The sequence below is a fragment of the Propithecus coquereli genome, unplaced genomic scaffold (assembly GCF_000956105.1).
Source record: "Propithecus coquereli isolate 6110/MARCELLA unplaced genomic scaffold, Pcoq_1.0 Scaffold120, whole genome shotgun sequence".
In the NCBI taxonomy this organism is placed as follows: domain Eukaryota; kingdom Metazoa; phylum Chordata; class Mammalia; order Primates; family Indriidae; genus Propithecus; species Propithecus coquereli.
In genome coordinates, this window is record NW_012136081.1 from 5514438 (window position 1) to 5531359 (window position 16922).

The 16922-nt window shown below is 56.8% G+C and overlaps 1 protein-coding gene across 1 annotated transcript in view; it reads right to left on the minus strand.

Annotated features, from left to right (window-relative positions):
* The window catches only part of LRP5 (low density lipoprotein receptor-related protein 5), a 123138-nt gene that overhangs the window by 42683 nt on the left and 63533 nt on the right, over positions 1-16922 (minus strand). Inside the window, exons 8-12 of the mRNA XM_012664840.1 lie at positions 10026-10242; positions 7651-7940; positions 5415-5641; positions 3909-4093; positions 1171-1494 (exon numbers count right to left, since the gene is read on the minus strand). Of these exons, the coding sequence (XP_012520294.1) occupies positions 1171-1494; positions 3909-4093; positions 5415-5641; positions 7651-7940; positions 10026-10242 (1243 nt within the window). The remainder of the gene's footprint in view (positions 1-1170; positions 1495-3908; positions 4094-5414; positions 5642-7650; positions 7941-10025; positions 10243-16922) is intronic.

The window sequence follows — 16922 nt, forward strand, 5'->3', positions numbered from 1 at the left end:
CTGAAGACCCTGCTTTCCAGAGGGAGCAGGACACAGGACGGCCCCTCCCTCGTGGCGGATGACAGAGGTCTGCAGACCTGTGTCCGGCTGCCTGCATTCAGAAACCATGGCACCCAGAGCACGTGGGAGGACACCAGTGCAGCCACCATCTGAGGACTACAGGAGCTGGTTTGAAATCCAAGTTATCACCCCAGGTCTGCCGGCCACGGGAGAGTCCGAGTAGCGGCATCCCCTCCGTGCCTGGCTTACCTGCACCCCCACGTGACCTATCACGTGCGGCCCAGGGAGGAAAAGTGAGCAACGGGACCAGAGGGAGCCGAGACCTGTCACATACCAGCTCAAAGGCCCCCAACGGCCCACGAACCTTTCGAAGCCTCAAGTTCCCCATCAACACAGCTGGACAGCAAGACCAGCCCCTGGGGGCGCCCAAGGCTGCCTGGGGCGCAGACAGGCCCAGACCACAAAGAGCTTTCTAAACTGCCGAGTGCCGCGAAGAGGCTGGATTACGACTGGCTCTGTGCCGGTGTCACGGGAGAAAAGCCTGCCAACAGGATGCACCTGCACTCTGAGGGCCGTGGGAAGAGTCACCCTGGGGTCCCTGAACCTCTTTTCCCATCGTTGAAATGAGAACGGAAAGGCCCACCTATAACTCAGAGGTCAGTATGAGGATTACGAGCCGATGCAAGGCCACGTGGTCTGGGGGGAGGCGTGGGAGCCGGCCTGCCGGGAGTCTGGCTCAAACCTTTCCCGCTGCGTGGCCTTGGGCGGGTTTACTACACATCTCTGCCTTAGGTTCCTTTTCTGTGCAATGGGGACCGTGTTACGCACCACCCACAGGCCTGAGGAGTAAGAGTGCCATGGAAAGCACTCAGCACGGTACCAGCAATGTGAGTGGGTGCTCTCCCCCAGCGACTGGCTCTCACTTCGAGATCCTCCCCTGGAAACTGCCAGCTGAGAGCTTGGCCCATTTACTTGTGTCTTGATAATGCAACAAGTCCTTCACGCAGCCTGGGCTTCCAAGGAGCATTATGTGGTTTGCACAGTGCACAACCTGTCCAGCCGTCCATGTACACCAAGCTAACCATAGATGAAAAGGTCCCTTCAACCTCGGCTCCCACAGCCAGCCTAATCTAACGTGGGAGTGTGGTAGGGGGAAAGAAAGGCACTTACGGCTACAGTTGCGGCTGCTGGGGTCCAGGGTGTAGTGTGAGGCACAGCCACAGCGGTGGCCCCCAGGGATGGCGAGGCACAGCTGCCCACACTGCCCGTTGTTATGCATGCAGTCGTTGAGGCCATCCTGGCGGGAGGAGTGGAACACCAGGATGTCCATCACGAAGTCCAGGTGGCCCTGGATGAGGGTGCGGTTCCGGCCGCTGGTCTTGTCGGCCCGCTCGATACTGTGCAGATTCCAGTCCGTCCAGTAGATATAATCACTGTACTGCGTCAGGCCAAAGGGGTGTGGGAGGTCATCGGCAATCACGACCCGCTCCTGACCTGCGTGGAAACGGGTGCGCACGGCATCAGCACCGGCACAGCCAGGCCACAAAGCACGGGGCGCTTTGCTGGGCGAACTGGTCCAACCCTGCAGCCTGGCAGCCACGAGAAATCCTTAAAGTCTTTGGCCACTCTGGACAACGGGCAGGGTCTACCAAAGCTGAACATCCGCCTACTCGGCAACTGCACTCCTGGGTGTGTGTGCAAGAGAAACGCACGCACCACCCACCAAAACCACACACACGAGAATGTCCACGGCAGTACGTACAGTCACGAGTCGCTAACAACAGGGATGTGTTCTGAGAAATGCATCGTTACGCGTGATTATGCGATTTCATTGTTGTGCAAACACTACAGTGTGTACTTACGCGAACCCAGCTGGTATAGCCCACTACATACCAGGCTGTATGGTAAGGCTTATCGCTCCTAGGCTACAAACCTGGGCAGCATGTTACTCACTGAATCCTGGCGGCCACCGTAACACAAGGGGAAGTATTTCTGTATCTAAACATATCTAAACATAGAAAAGGCACAGTAAAAATACGGTATTATAATCTAGGGGACCACCATCATGCACGTCGTCTGTTATTGACCCAAACGTTATACGGTACATGACTATTTATAATAGTCACAGGCTGGAAACAACCCAAATATACGTCAACTACAAATGGTGGTGTCTTCATATGCTGTAAGTTACAGATTAACAGCAAGAAGAATAACAACGTGGTCAGACCTCACGGAGATTCGGAGGACCCTCCGGGGGCACTCAGTGGGTGCCAGGCATGTGAGAGGTGCTTTTGTCCACGTTATCTAATTAATTCCTACATCAACTCTGTGAGGAAGGTACCATCGTTACTAGGAAGCCAGGGCACAGGAGGGTAAGGGACTTGGCTAAAGTCACACAGTTCCTAAGCAGCAGGGCCGGGAGCAGCCCGGGCAGTGAGGCTCCACATCCACGTCCCCGCCAGCTCACGCCACGTCAGGCATTGTCACTCATCCTTTGCTCCCCCAGGGACCAGCCCGGGCCATCAGCACTGTTAATCAAGCACTCAGTGACACCCAGAGCATGGAACAGAAGACATGCAGCAGAGTGACAGCCAGGCCCTGCGCGCACGGCCACCCTCGATTTGCAGGCTCAGGCCAGTCACCAGGACTTCGCTGGTTTTCAGCTGGGACTGTCCTCACCCAGGGTGATTAATGAGCGCGGTATTTCAGGAACCACAACTGTGCTGTGACTGGTTTCTGGTCTGGCACCAGCTTCGGGTAAAGACCAGGCAAGCAAGGTCACGCGATTCACAGCCGAGCTGGAGTGCGGGTCTCAAAGACACACTCAGACCGTGCCGCTGGCCTCAGACACCAGGGCAGTCAGAGTCCAGGGCGGGTGCAGCCGCCCTAGACAGAAACCGGGACACCGGGGTTCCAGCTCCAGGTCTGCCCGCACAGTGCCTGGGCCAAGGCATCCAGCTCGCCTAAACCCCGGTTTCCTCGTCCACACAGCGCCACAGCCACACCCACCACAGACAGCAGCAGCAGTGATCGGGCAGGAAGCCAAATTCTGTTCACCCTTCCTGTAGGCCCCACAGCGCTGGACGGCTCGCAGAAGCTCTGCCAGGCCCAGGGTACAATCAGCCAACCTGGATCACCAAAGCCAGGGCTGCCTGGGTGACGATCCTAGTGCTGCACGACCAGCCACACCCTCTCCTTCCCTGTCTGCCCAGAAGCTGAGGCCTGCCTGGGAGTCAGGTCTGAGCCCTCAGAGTTTCTGCCCCACCAACCTTCCATTCTCCTAACTGGGCAGGGAGGGGGGTCACTGTGGACCGCGGTGGCCCCAGTCCCCTGGCACATCATCCAGGACAACTAACATAACCACTCCCCTCTAGCAGAACGGTCTCCAGTTTCTACTCCAGGTTCAAATCCTGCCGCTATAGCCGGATGAGCTGGGGCAGGTTTTTCTTAAAGCTTCCCTCAGCCTCATTTTTGCCATCTGTAAAGGAGATGAAAACAGCAGCCCAGGGGTGCTGGGTGGAGACTGAGCGCTGGTGTCCAAGGAGGGCTCCACAACTCACTAGCTCTGTGACCTCAGGCAAGTCCTGTGACTTCCCTGGGCCTCAGTTTCCCCATCAATGAAAGGCTCTGCTATGCCCCTGCCCAGGGCCTAGCTGGGAACTGGCGCCAGCAGGTGCACAGGGAACAGCTGCAACCAGGGCCTCTTCCGACACAACCACAGCAACGGCAGCACAGGGGGACAGGGACAACCCCCAGGGAAGGGTGAGGCTGATGAGCTCAGGCTGTACCCATACCTCCTACAGGGGACTTGCAGGCCAGAGGGGCACAGCGTGGTGGGGCTGGGAGGTGGCCCACACCCAGCCACCCCACCCGCCATGCCAAAGCACAGGGCCTCAGCCCGCCCTCACCCAGCATGTTGGACGACTCGATCATGTTGGTGTCCAGGTCGGTCCAGTAGAGACGCTGGTCGGTGTAGTCAATGGTGAGGTCGTTGGCCCGGCCCACCTTGTCCACCAGCGTCATGCAGTTGGTCCCGTCCATGAAGGCCCGCACGATCCTGGGCTTGCCGCCCCACTCGGTCCAGTAGATGTAGCTGGAAGGCACCGGGGATTGGTGAGTCCACTCTCGCCAAGGCAGAGGGTGGCAGGGGACACATAAGGCCACCATCTGCTCAGCTTGGCCCTCCCTTCCTGGAGAAAGCCACGTCCTGGAAGCAGGGAAGGGTTGAGACCTTTGCAGCCCAAACGACCCTACGGGGCCATCGCTATGCTGCCTCCCTGAGTTCCGGCAGCGGCTCGCTTGCAAGGCGAGCGAACGCCCGCTTACAGACACGAAAGCAGGTGCAGAGACAAGGCGACCACATCTAGAACACCGAGGCTGGGGAGCTTCTGTCAGGACAAATGCTAACTAAGCTCGACCGGGCACGGGGAGACGGCAGAAGCCAGGACGGACGGGGGCACGATAGACAGACAATCCCTTCGCTTGAAGAGGGTGGAAAACAGGGTCCAGGCAAAGGCGGCCCAGCAGGTCAGAGTGCAGACTCGGCCCTGTGCTGCTCCCCCGACTCCTCCTTCCTCCTCTTAGCAGATCCAGAAAAGGAAACACATCCTAAAACCCGGATTTTGTAAGCTCCCCTTGCCCTTCCCCTTACACCTGGGCCTCTTTCTGTGTGCCCTGCCGTCCTGGAATCTTCCTTTCTCCCACAGCAGAGCACGTGACAGGCAGGGGTCGAGCTGCTCCGTGGGCATCATGGACACTTTACGGGGTGGGCACTGTGCTCGCCGCACAGAAAAGCAAGCTCAGGTCCAGAGAGAGACCCTGCCCAGGGCCCCCGAGCTGCCCAGCAGATGAAAGCACGTTTCCCTCCAGAGGTGGGTACTCAGCTGCAGCTCAGTGGCCTGCAAGGAGCCGCTCCCGGGCAGCCTGAAACCTGAGGACCTCGAGGCCAGCTCTGTGATCGCAGAGTCTGGCACCCAGTGCCAGGAAAGGAGGCCTAGACAGGAGCCCGAGATAGAACGTCTAGGCCAATCTCTGCTCTAACTGGCCTGGTGACCTTGGGTAAGTCACTTAGTTTCTCTGAGCCTCAGTTTCCACATCTGTGAAATCGCAGACACAGACACCCACCCCAGATGCTCCAATGAGCCAGCCCAGGTGAACGTAGCCAGCACAGTGCCTGATACAGCGGCTTCTATCCTTTCCCTCTGCTCTGGCCTCAGCTTCCCTCCGTGAGTGCACTAGACGACCTCCGAGGGTCCTAACAGCCCTGGCCACCGTCACAGGGAATGGCGGTCATACAACTCTAATCACACAGTGCCAGGCGGGCAGCCTACCACTCTCCTTCGTTGGCTGTGCTGGCCAGGGTAGAGTGGTAGCAGGGCATGGGGACGCAGGCCACGGACAAACATGGCCCTTACCCTTTGGTGGGATCCAGGGCCAGTGACCTTGGGTTGTCCAAGTCCCTCCACACAAGGACTTGCCGGAACTGCCCGTCCAGCCGAGCCACTTCGATCCTGTTGGTCCCGGTATCGGCCCAGTAAAGGTTCTTGCCCATCCAGTCAACGGCCATGCCTTCGGGGTAGTCGAGGCCAAACTCGATCACATGCTCCACCGAGCTCCCGTTCATGAAGGCGCGGCTGATGGTCTGGCGGAAGGCGAGGAGGGAAAGGGCCTCGTTTTAGGAACCAGCATCTTTTGTAGACACCTGACCACGAGGAGCTTGGTCACCTGGAGCAACTGCTGACCACGTTTGGGATCAGGTCGCCAATATTCAAGAGTTTTGAAATGAACATTTGAAATGTAGCAAAATGCAATCTTTTAAGAAAAAGCAACTTGGATGTTGATAAACATATGACATATGTACATATGTGAGGCTTAAAAACATTTGTATCCTTTCACACAGGAATCTTCCTCCTGAAACTTTATTCTGAGTTTCCAACTAATAAAAACATAAAAGACAAAGAACTATTCAAAATATAAGAAAAAGGCTTTACACACAGTATACACAGAATTTTGTTTTGTTTGTTTGTTTTTTAAAGACACAGGGTCTCACTCTGTCATCCTGACTGGAGTGCAGTGGCACAGTCCTAGCTCATAGCAACCTCAAACTCCTGGGCTCAAGCGATCCTCCTGCCTCAGCCTCCTGAGTAGCTGGGACTACAGGCATGCAGCATGCCACCCAGCTAATTTTTTAAAATTTTTTGTAGAGATGGGGTCTCACTATGCTGCCCGGGCTGGTCTTGAACTTTTGGCTTTAAGCAATCCTCCCACCTCAGCCTCCCGAGTAGCTGGGACTACAGGCTCTCACCACCACACCTGGCTCCAAAGATGTTTGTTACTATGATAGTGTTTGGAATTGGGAATGGTTAGGTCTAACAGGGAATATCTGTGCAGTAGAATATTTTACATGTTTAAAAATATTAAAGAGTTTGTAACAGCTTAAATAAAACACTTTTTACAATGTTGGTGGAAAAAAATCACAATACAGAATTCTCTGTAGCATAAGACTGTGATTATGAAAAATACTATCTTAGAGAAAAAAAGACTTGAAGGAAACACACAGAAGTGTCAGAAATGGTTGGCTCTGACTAGTGAGGTTACAGGTGATTTTTATTTTCTCCTTTATACTTTTCTCTGTATTTCCTTTTTGTTTTTTCTTTTTTTTTTTTTTTTTACAAAGAAACCTTGTGACTTTTAAAATCAGAAATAATCTTTCAAAGATATGTAATACAAATAGTAGAATAAAAAAGATGATTAACTGTTTCAGTTGTCCAGTATTTTAGAACAGCAAACTTGTCCTGTAAAGGGGCAGACAGCAAATATTTTAGACCTCACAGGCCACACGGATCTGCCACAACTAGACTCAAGAGCAGAGAAGCCACTGCAGACAACCCATAAACAGACGGAACTGCCACATTCCAATAAAACTTTATTTACAAAACCAGGAGGCCAGCCCACGGATCAGTTTGCCAAACCCCACTTTAGAAAGCAAAAAAGCCTGTCCTGTATTTATCCAGATGTTTGCACAATGAGGAAAGAGTTTGCTAAGCAAATGGGCTCCAGCGAGGGAGCGGGTGGGGTGAGCCTGAAGTCAAGGGTGATTGATAACCAGTGTTTCGCGTTTACGCCAGCGCTCAATAAAAGCCTGTGTGTCTAGCGGATCTGCTCATTAGTCGCTCATATTTGTTTATTAAAAATACTTTCACTGGCCGGGTGCAGTGGCTCACGCCTATAATCCCAGCACTCTGGAAGGCCAAAGTGGGGGAATCGCCTGAGCTCAGGAGTTCGAGACCAGCCTGAGCAAGAGCAAGACCCCTATCTCTACCAAAAATAGAAAAAATTAGCCAGGTGTGGCGGCGTGCACCTGTAGTCCCAGCTACTCGGGAGGCTGAGGCAGGAGGATGGCTTGAGCCCAGGAGTTTGAGGTTGCTGTGAGCTAGGATGATGCCACTGCACTCTACCTGGGCAGCAAAGCGAGACTCTGCCTCAAAAAAAAAAAAAAAGCACACTTTCGCTAATATTTTATCAGCTTGAATCAAGTTACAATAAATACTATAGCTCTTTTAAAAAAATTTTTCGAAGTCTTTGAGGCAGTAACATTCCAGGCAAGTTCTCACACGAGAGCCGCCCGTGCGTGCGATCAGCCCAGGCTACCTTCAGGCTGACGTCCGTCCAGTAGATGTGGTTGTTGGACACGTCGAAGTCCAGCGCGGAGGCCTCCTTGACACCCGTGAGTGGGATGGCCACATCGTTGTTGTTGGTCTCCAGGGAGATCCTGTGGATGGCGGCTCTGCTGGTGAAGACCAGGAAGGCCTCGGGCACGATGCAGGTCTTCATGTCGCTCAGCAGCTCCAGGCCGATGGGGCAGCCGCACCTGGTTGCTCGGGGGGTGAAGAAGCACAGGTGGCTGCACCCGCCGTTCCCCTCTGCACACGGGTTGGTTCCTGGAAGCGAAAGCGCAGGCCCTAAACACCAAGAGCCCAGCAGAGAAAGCGGTGGGACCAAGCCACCATCGCTCGCGGCTTTACTCCCACCACACGTCAACCGGGGACAGCAGGTGGGGCGCTGGGAGAGAACCCCGGATGATGGCAACCCAAGTTCTCTCCGGTCCGGCCGAGTGGCAGTGACAGTAACAGCAGCAGCTCTGACTGGGCTTCACCACGAGCCAGGCACTGGTCCCCGGGTCACCTGTCTCAACTCACTCCATCGACCCAGCAGGCAGCAGTTATTCTCATCCCCGTTTTCAGTCGAGGAAACTAGAGTCCAGAGAAGCTACTGGGGTAACCCCGGCAGTTAGGGGGCAGCGCAGCGCGAGCCCCAGCCCAGGCGGCCAGCCCTGGGTGCAGCGAGGCCTCCCGGCAGCCTGGGCCAGTCGCCCCTCCCGGCCTGCGATGGGACTGGCTCCCTCGGGTCCCACCCAGGTGCTGCCCGCAAGTCACTGACATCCTCAGCAACCCTGGAAACTCGCATTCTCCCAGGACAGGCACAGGCGTCTCTTTTTACGAGAGCAGACGGTAGGCGGCGTGCTCGTTTGTTTCTGCCCAGTCTGTTCGTCTCACTCATCTCCCAAAGTGCCATTAAAATTGGCTTTAATAATAGTGTTAAATATTTAAGCCTAAAAAAAGAATCCTTTCCCCATCTCCCTTAGTAAACCATGAGATGGCGGGGAGGGGGGAATTTCTCGCCTTTAAATCACAGCCCTGTGGGTGCGTCCTTTTTTATCTCTGGGGTTTATTTTTTGTTTTTTGAACAATCGCTCACCATTGAGTCTCACCCTCCATGTGGATAACAAAGGTGTTTCTGTGGGGTTTTTTTTGTTTGTTTTGAGAGAGGGTCTCGCTCTGTCGCCCTGTCGCCCTGGCTGGAGTGCAGTGGCGCCATCATGGCTCGCTGTAGCCTCAAACTGCTGGGCTCAAGCGATCCTCCAGCCTCAGCCTCCCAAAATGCTGGGATTACAGGCATGAGCCACTGTGCCCAGCCTAACGAATGTGTTTTTAAAAATGGCTCGTAAAACTAATCTACACAGCCCGCCCTCCCGTCCCCTTTGCGTCAGGAGCGCAGGTTTTGACACAGGCCCATGGCAGGGAGCACCAGCTGCTCCAAGACCACCTGTCCCACCTCACCTCCAGGCCTTTGCTCGGCTGCCCCTTCCGCTGGGCAAACCCTGCCTCCACCTACTCCCTCAGTTCCAACCTCAATTAGCTCCCTCATATTTTAAAGCTGAGGACCTCTCTGACGTCACAGGTGTGGCCATCCGACCGGCAGCACGGCTCACTTGGGCATCTCACCCACTAGACCTCAGGCAACTTGGCAGTGAGCACTGGGTCCTCTCTGTCCACTCACGCGCGTGTCCGGCAGAGATCTGCTGGGCGCCTCCAGCACACAGGCACGGTACCAGGTGCCAGGCCCCCGCTGGGAACAGAGCCCCTGCCCCGTGGCACAGCTCCCCACTCCCACCCCCAGATGCCGATCTCTCCAGTGTGACTTGCTGACCTGGAGTCCTTTTCAGAAAGAGACAAATTCTGTGTCAAACAATGACCTCCTCAGTGAGATTTCTGCAGATCCTGGCTTCCCGGTAAAGGTTGTGTGTGTGTATTTGCGTTTGAGGGTCAAGCCTGGCCACAGTGGACAACATTCACAGCCCGGCCCAGCGATGAGGTCCAGGCAGACCCAGGGCTGAGCCCTGAGCTCAGCACCACAAGCAAGAACAGAGTGGTAACTATATTAGCACATGGGCACTAAGGCCCTCAGCCAGCGCCTGGCACACAGCAGGTGTTCAACAAATGTCGGTCACTGTCGTAACAACTACCGACATTCCTAGTCCACAACCACTACCTGGTCAACGTCCCTGGTCCATACGCCACCCCTATTCCCATCTGGCCTTGGCCACATATTGTCACCTTTTCCTGTTCTGCCCTTCCCCAGGGTGGGGCACCCCGGCTGGACACTTACAGGTCCACGTGGACCTGTTACTTCTTCCTTGTGCCAGTCAGCAAGAATGAGCCATGGGCTGGGCCTCCCTGACTCACCAACGACCTTGGCCACGTTCACTGCCTTGAGCCCCATCAGGTCGGGCAGCTGGTCGATGATGACGTCCCGGCTGGCCTTGACCTTGTGCACCCGCTCGATGCTGCGGCGCTGCCAGTCAGTCCAGTAGATGAAGTCCCCCAGCAGCGTGAACCCGAAAATGTGCGGGAGCTTGTCCTCCAGCAGGGTCCGCCTCTTCGTCCCGTCAACGTTGATCACCTGTGGGACGGCACAGACATGGCTATGGATGGGCTGGGGCCCTGCCAGCGAGGGCCAACCCTGACCCCTGACCCCTGGGCTCCCAGGAGCCTCTGCTCCGTCTGCACTGTGCCAGGTACCAAAACACACCAGGTGTCGTGGCTCATCGGGGATGCTGGACAAATGACATTTTCATCGTGATGCCATGTCTCTGGATGACAGGGCAGTGACGGGGCAGCTCAGGAGCCCTTTCCCCCTGCCTGGGTGTGAGCGTTGCGCTGGGACGGGCGGCATAATGTGAACACACGAGGCAAACAGGTGTCTTCTCCCTCACCGTTGCTGACCGATGGCCAGCGGTGCCTGGAGGACCAAGGGGCAGGTCTCCGACGAGGGTGTGCTCCATAGGAAGGCATCCTGGGGTCCCCTAGCCAGGCCTGCCCCGGGCGATGGGGTGGGGGATCCCCAGATCACAGCCACCGCACAGTGCTGCCAAAGGCCAAGCAACGGCAGGGCCCGAGGCAAGTTTCTCCCACTTCCCTGTGAACTAATTTCTTGCTCAGTCAGGACCAGATGATCTCTGAGGGCGCCTCTTGTTCCACGTCTAAGATGCTTTCCACCCTGTTTGCTCTGAGATGTAAAAGCTCACTCTTTCTCTCGGAGAGTCAGTGCTGATTAAGAGCAACCAGTGTAAAAGCTACAGAGGAGGAAATACCGTCAAACATAAAAACGCCGTAACGAGCCGAAACACAGACACACACACGTAAGACGTGGTTCTGATGAGCGATGATCCCGCAGAAACTTATGTTAAAAGGAAAACTCGGTAAAGACACCACATCCAAGCTCTCAGGCCAGGATGAAAGAGACACAAAGCCATCGCAGGCAAGCTTCGGCAGGCCCCTGCAGCCAGACTGCGTTTCCGGCTCATCAGAAAAGCTACAGATCCTCTGTCTTGCAGGTGGCAAAATTATAAGACAGACTGAATGCACGCAGAGCAGGAAAGACTCTGGTCCTCTGTTGTTGGACGGCTCAGGACAAAACTCCTGGGTCAATAGGGCAGGGCGGGGCACACGGCTCTGGGCGGGAGCCCAACTCTGCCCCACGTACTCTGTGTCCTTGGGCGGGGGCCTTGTCCTTGTCCTTGTACCCTCAGGGACCTAGTCTCTCCACCTGTAACTAAAGGGATTAGACTAGCCCAGGAGCTGCAGTCACCCAGGGAACTTCACAAAACAGGGTGCATGGCCCGGCCCCAGCTGCAGGGATTACATCAGAATCAGAAGGCCCAGGCACCAGGAGCATTAAAGCAGCTCCCCAGGGTGCTCTGAGGGGCCAGCCAGGTGCAAACGCTGGGCTAGCCAGGCTGCACCAGTCATGGCAGTTCCAGGGAGCAGTGCATGGCAGGCAATGGGCCCTGGGTCCCACATGGTTTAGGGCTCTTGGTCGAGTTTTGCCCGCCCCCAACAGGAAGGCACACAAAGGCAATGAACGCAAGGCAATGAACGCACACCCCACTGCATGGCGGATACTCAGAGAATATCTGAGAGGCTGGGCCCGTCCCCGCAGCACAGAGCCACACCAGGAAGGCACCTGGCCCTGGTGCACAGCGAGGAAGTGTGGGTGGGACGCCAGCGCAGACCCTTGTCCCTTCCTCCACTCACAGGAAGCAGGGCTGGGGGCTGGCCCGTCAGTGCAGTACATGGACACGACAAAGAAAATAATCCCCACCTAGAAAAAAAAAGGACTCGAAGTTTCAATCTACCAAAAAGGCAATATATCTCTTTGATTTTTCTCCTCCTATCCTATTTCCTTACTTTCTTAATTGTAATAACTCAATTTCCAGACGTGTTAAATTGAACCGAGGCAAAGGAATCCACCTCCCGGCTCCGTTCACAGTGAAAAGGAGCCCAGGGGACCCGGGCGAGCCATGGTGACGGGCGCTGCCTGGCAGCCACTTCTCTCTCCATTCTGTTCCCAACTCCCTGGCTGCCCCAAACAAAGTGGGGGGAGGCCATAAGCTGCTCCTCCCAGGCTGCACCCACAGCAAGGGCAGGGTGGTGGCTCTGGGCCGACGCGTCCTCGACGAGCAGAGCCTCCCTCAGACACCTCCACGGCCACTCGGACGCCTCCTCGAACCCGCCACTCTGCACCTGGGTTACGGAAGCCCCTGGAGCACCTCGCTGACTCACCAACTTGCAAAGACATCAGGCTGCAAGAGCAGTTCTTAGCTGCTCTGACGCTGGAGAAAAATGATCCCAAGTGGTCTTTGGACGACAACTTCCAGCACACCTTGACCAGCAACAACACACCTGTAAAAACCACCCTGCCGGATCAGGCCTGGGGTCAGCACAGTGACCCTCAGAGAGCTCTCGTCCGCTTTGGGAGACGAGGTCTGCTCACAGGTAGGTGAAGTCACGATGACGATGATAATAATTCTGCGGCCAAGTCACAGCACAAGCCCTGGACGGGGGTGGGTGGCTACAGCTTCCGGCCTCCAGGTAGGAACCGGGATGTCACCATTTTGGAAAGGAAGACCCTCCCCGGGCAGCCAAGTGGGTGGAGGGCGTGGGTCATCCCCACACACAAGACCATGGCATATGGCTGGAGATGACCCCAGGCTTCCAGGGGGAGCAGGCAGGGGCAGCTGGGCAAGTGGGGCTGGCGCTGGGGAAGAGCTGAGGCGGCGGCCAGAGGAGGGGGGAGCACAGCCTGAGCGTCACCAGTCGGAGACCCCTGCGGGCGACAGCAACACTAGTCACATTCACAAATGAAGTTGTGTCTTGGGACACACAGCGTAAGAGCTGTGGCGGGTAAAAGGGGGAAGCTCCCGGATGGCTTGGGTGTCCAGGTGGGCAGGAACAGGACATGCTGGAGGGTCACAGGATGGGCTGAGTGTGGCTAAGGGCACCCGTGGTAGCTGAACTTCCAACCCGAGGGCTCCGACTCAGGAAAGCGGTCAAGGAGTCCCGGGCTGAAGACAGGCTGGGAAAACAGTGAGAAGCAGCCGCTATGGGGGGCAGGGAGGGACCTCAGGCCACACCCATTTGGGCCATCACAGTGGGTCAGGTCCTCGTGTCAGGACCGACCTGGGCAGGCCCCAGCAGGTGGAGAGGGGAGCTGCCACCCAGACTGAGCCAGCAAGGGAGCGGCCTCAGCCCACACCCACACCAGGGGCCACACGCCACTCCCAGCTGTCACTCATGATGGCACTAGCTGGTCACAGGCCCAGGGCTGCCAGCCCCGTGTGTGACCACTGGGCTGCCGGGGGCTGATTTCCAGGACAGCCGTCACAGACGAGGCCAGCAGGAGGCCCCACCGGGAGAGGCCACGCAGACCTGCCAGCCACCTCCGTTCTGTACATCCGAGCTGGGTGCCGCGAACGCCGTCCAGATGAAGCCCCATTTCATAAGCTCAGCATTTCCAGACCTTTGTTCTCCCAACTCATCCAGGGATCAGCCACAGCCACCCCGTAAAGTCCTCCAGGGGGACTGGGGGCGGAACTCGGGAGCCTGAATTCCTCTTTGAAGGGACAGCTGTCCGTCCCCCGGACGCACTTCCTCCCAGTGCCCGCGCTCCGCAGCCAGAGACAGGCCGTGCACATGGCCACACGGATCAGGATCCTCTCTCGCTCGCAAACGTGGGCGGCAAATCTCACCCAAGGCTGGTGCTCGGGCCTCAGCATCTGCTCAGCTGTCTCCTTGCCTTCAGACACCAGCTCTGGGAAGTGTCCCCGTTGTGTGAAGCGTGTCCTATTTCCTGACCCCATTTGTACCTTCCCTGACCATCCTCCCACCTGGAGTCCAGCTGCACCCTCAGAAAGGTGAACGTGGGTCCTTGCACATCAGCTGCTCCCCCCGAAGCCTTCGGAAGCTGTCTTGAGCCCCAGGAGCAGCGGCTGCGCCTGAGCTAGCTGCCCGGTCCACAGGGAGCAGGCGGCCATCAGGGAGCACATGTCGGGGCCCCAGAGCCAGGAAGCACACACTAGTGCCCTGTGGGTGTTCACAGAACGAGCCCAAAGCAGGCCCCGAGACCCTCACGTGAAAGGGGGTCCGCGGCAGGAAGGCTCCAGAAGCTCACTCATACGTCAGTAGCCCAGACCCTGGTGCGTTCACCACTGAAGAACGTCACGAGGGTTCGTTCCCAGCCTCTGAGCCAGACCCCGAGAAGATGCCCGGACTCGCGGGCAGCTGCCCTCACGTGCAGGAGCAGTTCCCACTGTTGGGAGGGAAAGACACGCTCACTTCCAGCAGAAAACGCGGAAGACGCGGCCCCCCCGTTTGTTTCGGCATCTCCTCGGGGCAGGAGGAGTATCCAGCCTGAACCCGCAGCTACGTCCGCTCCGGACGTGCGGGCAGACGGCACGGCAGGGCTCAGCCTGGGTCGGCATTCCCACGGCGTGTGCCACCAGGGCCACAGCGCAGAAGGAAAGGGATCTCTGACTGTAGTTTAAGAACGCTCATGCAATTCATTCCCCTCTTAGAAACAGTTCATTGGGAGCATACTAAAGGCCCCGAGAAGGCTTGCAGTCAAGTACTCTAACGTCCCCCATGCTCCTGGGATCAAAGACGCCCCCTGCAAGGGTTTCTCAGGCCTCGCAGCAGTCAGCTCACGTCTCAGGTAACGTGCTTCTAGTGCACACTCCGTTTATCCACTTCAGCTCTGCCCCCGGCACCCCCCCAACAGGCAAAGACTCGGGTCACTCACTCCATCCCTCCTCACCCTCCTGCAACGACTGTGACGTCCCCATTTTTAGCTCCTCGGTGGGCCTTAATGTGCTCTGACCTTTCTCTCTGTCCCACCACGTCACGTTGACAGGGTGCTCCTCACCAGCCTGCTTTGTGAGGCGAGGGTGTTCCAGCCCCCCCGCCCTCTCCCTGCCCGTCGGCCCCAACTTCTGTCCCCTCTGCTCGTCCACACCAGGGCGGAGGACGTTCACATTCCCTATGGTGTCTACAGGGCTTGGACCACGCGTGGACTGATCCCACAGGTGCAAAATCAAAAACCAGCGCTCGCGTCATCGCGACAACGAAGGCACCAGCGGGTGAGGCCCAGGGGTGGCTGCAGCCACACCCCCTTTCCTCACTGCACTTCCTGCTTCGCCCGACCCCACCAAACCCTCTGATCCTGCTGACTGCCCACGGACGTTATGGAGACTCTGGAACTCCTTCATCTCACCTTTAAGATGCCCGTCCCCCTCCCCAGGACCCGCTCTCCACGCCCACCTGGACCAGCTGATACAGATCATCCACGGACAACACGCACCTGTCTGCGCTTTGCTGTTGCCCTCACCCGAAACCGCAGGAAATGCTACGGGCCTTGCCCGTGACACCGGGAAACTGCGGGGCCTTTGGAAAAGGGCCAACAGAGCTTGTGAGGCCCTGAAGTCACACCACCTGGAGACCACCTGCTCGCTGCGTGACCCTGCACAAGTTACTGTCCCCTAAACCTCAGTTCCTCATTCTGCAAATGGGGACCAGGCTACGTATCTCAAAAACGCGGCTGTGGGACATCACACTTAGCGTCTTGGTTACCAAGGAAACGCAAAAGCCACACGGGCGCCACTGCACACCCACTGGGACGGCTGTGGTGGATTTTTTTCTGAGTTGGAAAAGAGCAAGTGCTGGTGAGGAGGTGGAGAAATCAGAACCCTACATGCTGCCAGAGGGGTGTAAAATGGTGCAGCCGCCGTGGGGAACAGCTTAATGGCTCCTCAGCAAGTCAAACTAACGTCACTGCACGACCCAGCAATCCTACCCCAGGTGAATACCCGACACAATTAAAAACCGGTGTGCAAGCAAGCACTCGTACACGAACTTTCACAGCAGACAACGAGCAGAAACAACTGCCCGTCGACTGGTAGCAGGATGAACAAAACATGCTCCAGCACACAACAGAACACCACCCAGCCGTAAAAAGACACCAAGTTCTGACCCATGGTGTCACATGGGTGAACCCTGAAACATCGCGCAGACCCAAAAGTCCACCATGCTTCCATTCACATGAAATGTCCAGAAATAAGCAAATCCACAGAGACAGGCAGCAGAACCGTGGTCGCCAGGGGCTGGGGGAGTAGGGGAGGATGGGGGCTGAATGCAGTGGATACGGGGTGTCCTTCTGGGGCGATGGGAGTGTTCTAGAGGTAGACAGCAATGACGGCTGCAAAACGCTCCAAATGTACTAAATGCTGCTGAATAGTTCGCTGTAAAATGGTTAAAATAGTCATTTTTACGTTATGTTTATTTTACCACCATAAATAAAATCATTGCTGTGAGAGTATATGAAGAGTGACGCAGACACCCGAGTCCCTGGCCTGTCCCCACAGGCAGGTGGACGTGTGAAGACGAAGCATCCTCAGCTGCCCCGGAAATAAGGGCCTCGCCTTAAAGAACACGCAGGAGCCTGGATGGGAGCGGCTGCCGCCACAGCTCCCCGGGTGTCTGTGGGAGGCTCGTTCGTCCCGCCCCCCCAGCACGAGCTCCCGACCCTGCCGTGCTGGGGTCAGAAATCCTGCAACTGGACACACGCGTGTTCTCCATCCCGCCCTCTCCCCGCAGGCCGCCCGGCTCGGCCTCCCCCTCGAGCCATGAGAAGGGCGGAGGTGCCCCTCGATGGTGATGCCAACACGTGAGGCTCGTTCGGAAGCCACTAGAAAGAGGGTGGCGTCCACCCCCAGGACAGGTTCCCGTGTCAGGGACTGGCCTGCGATG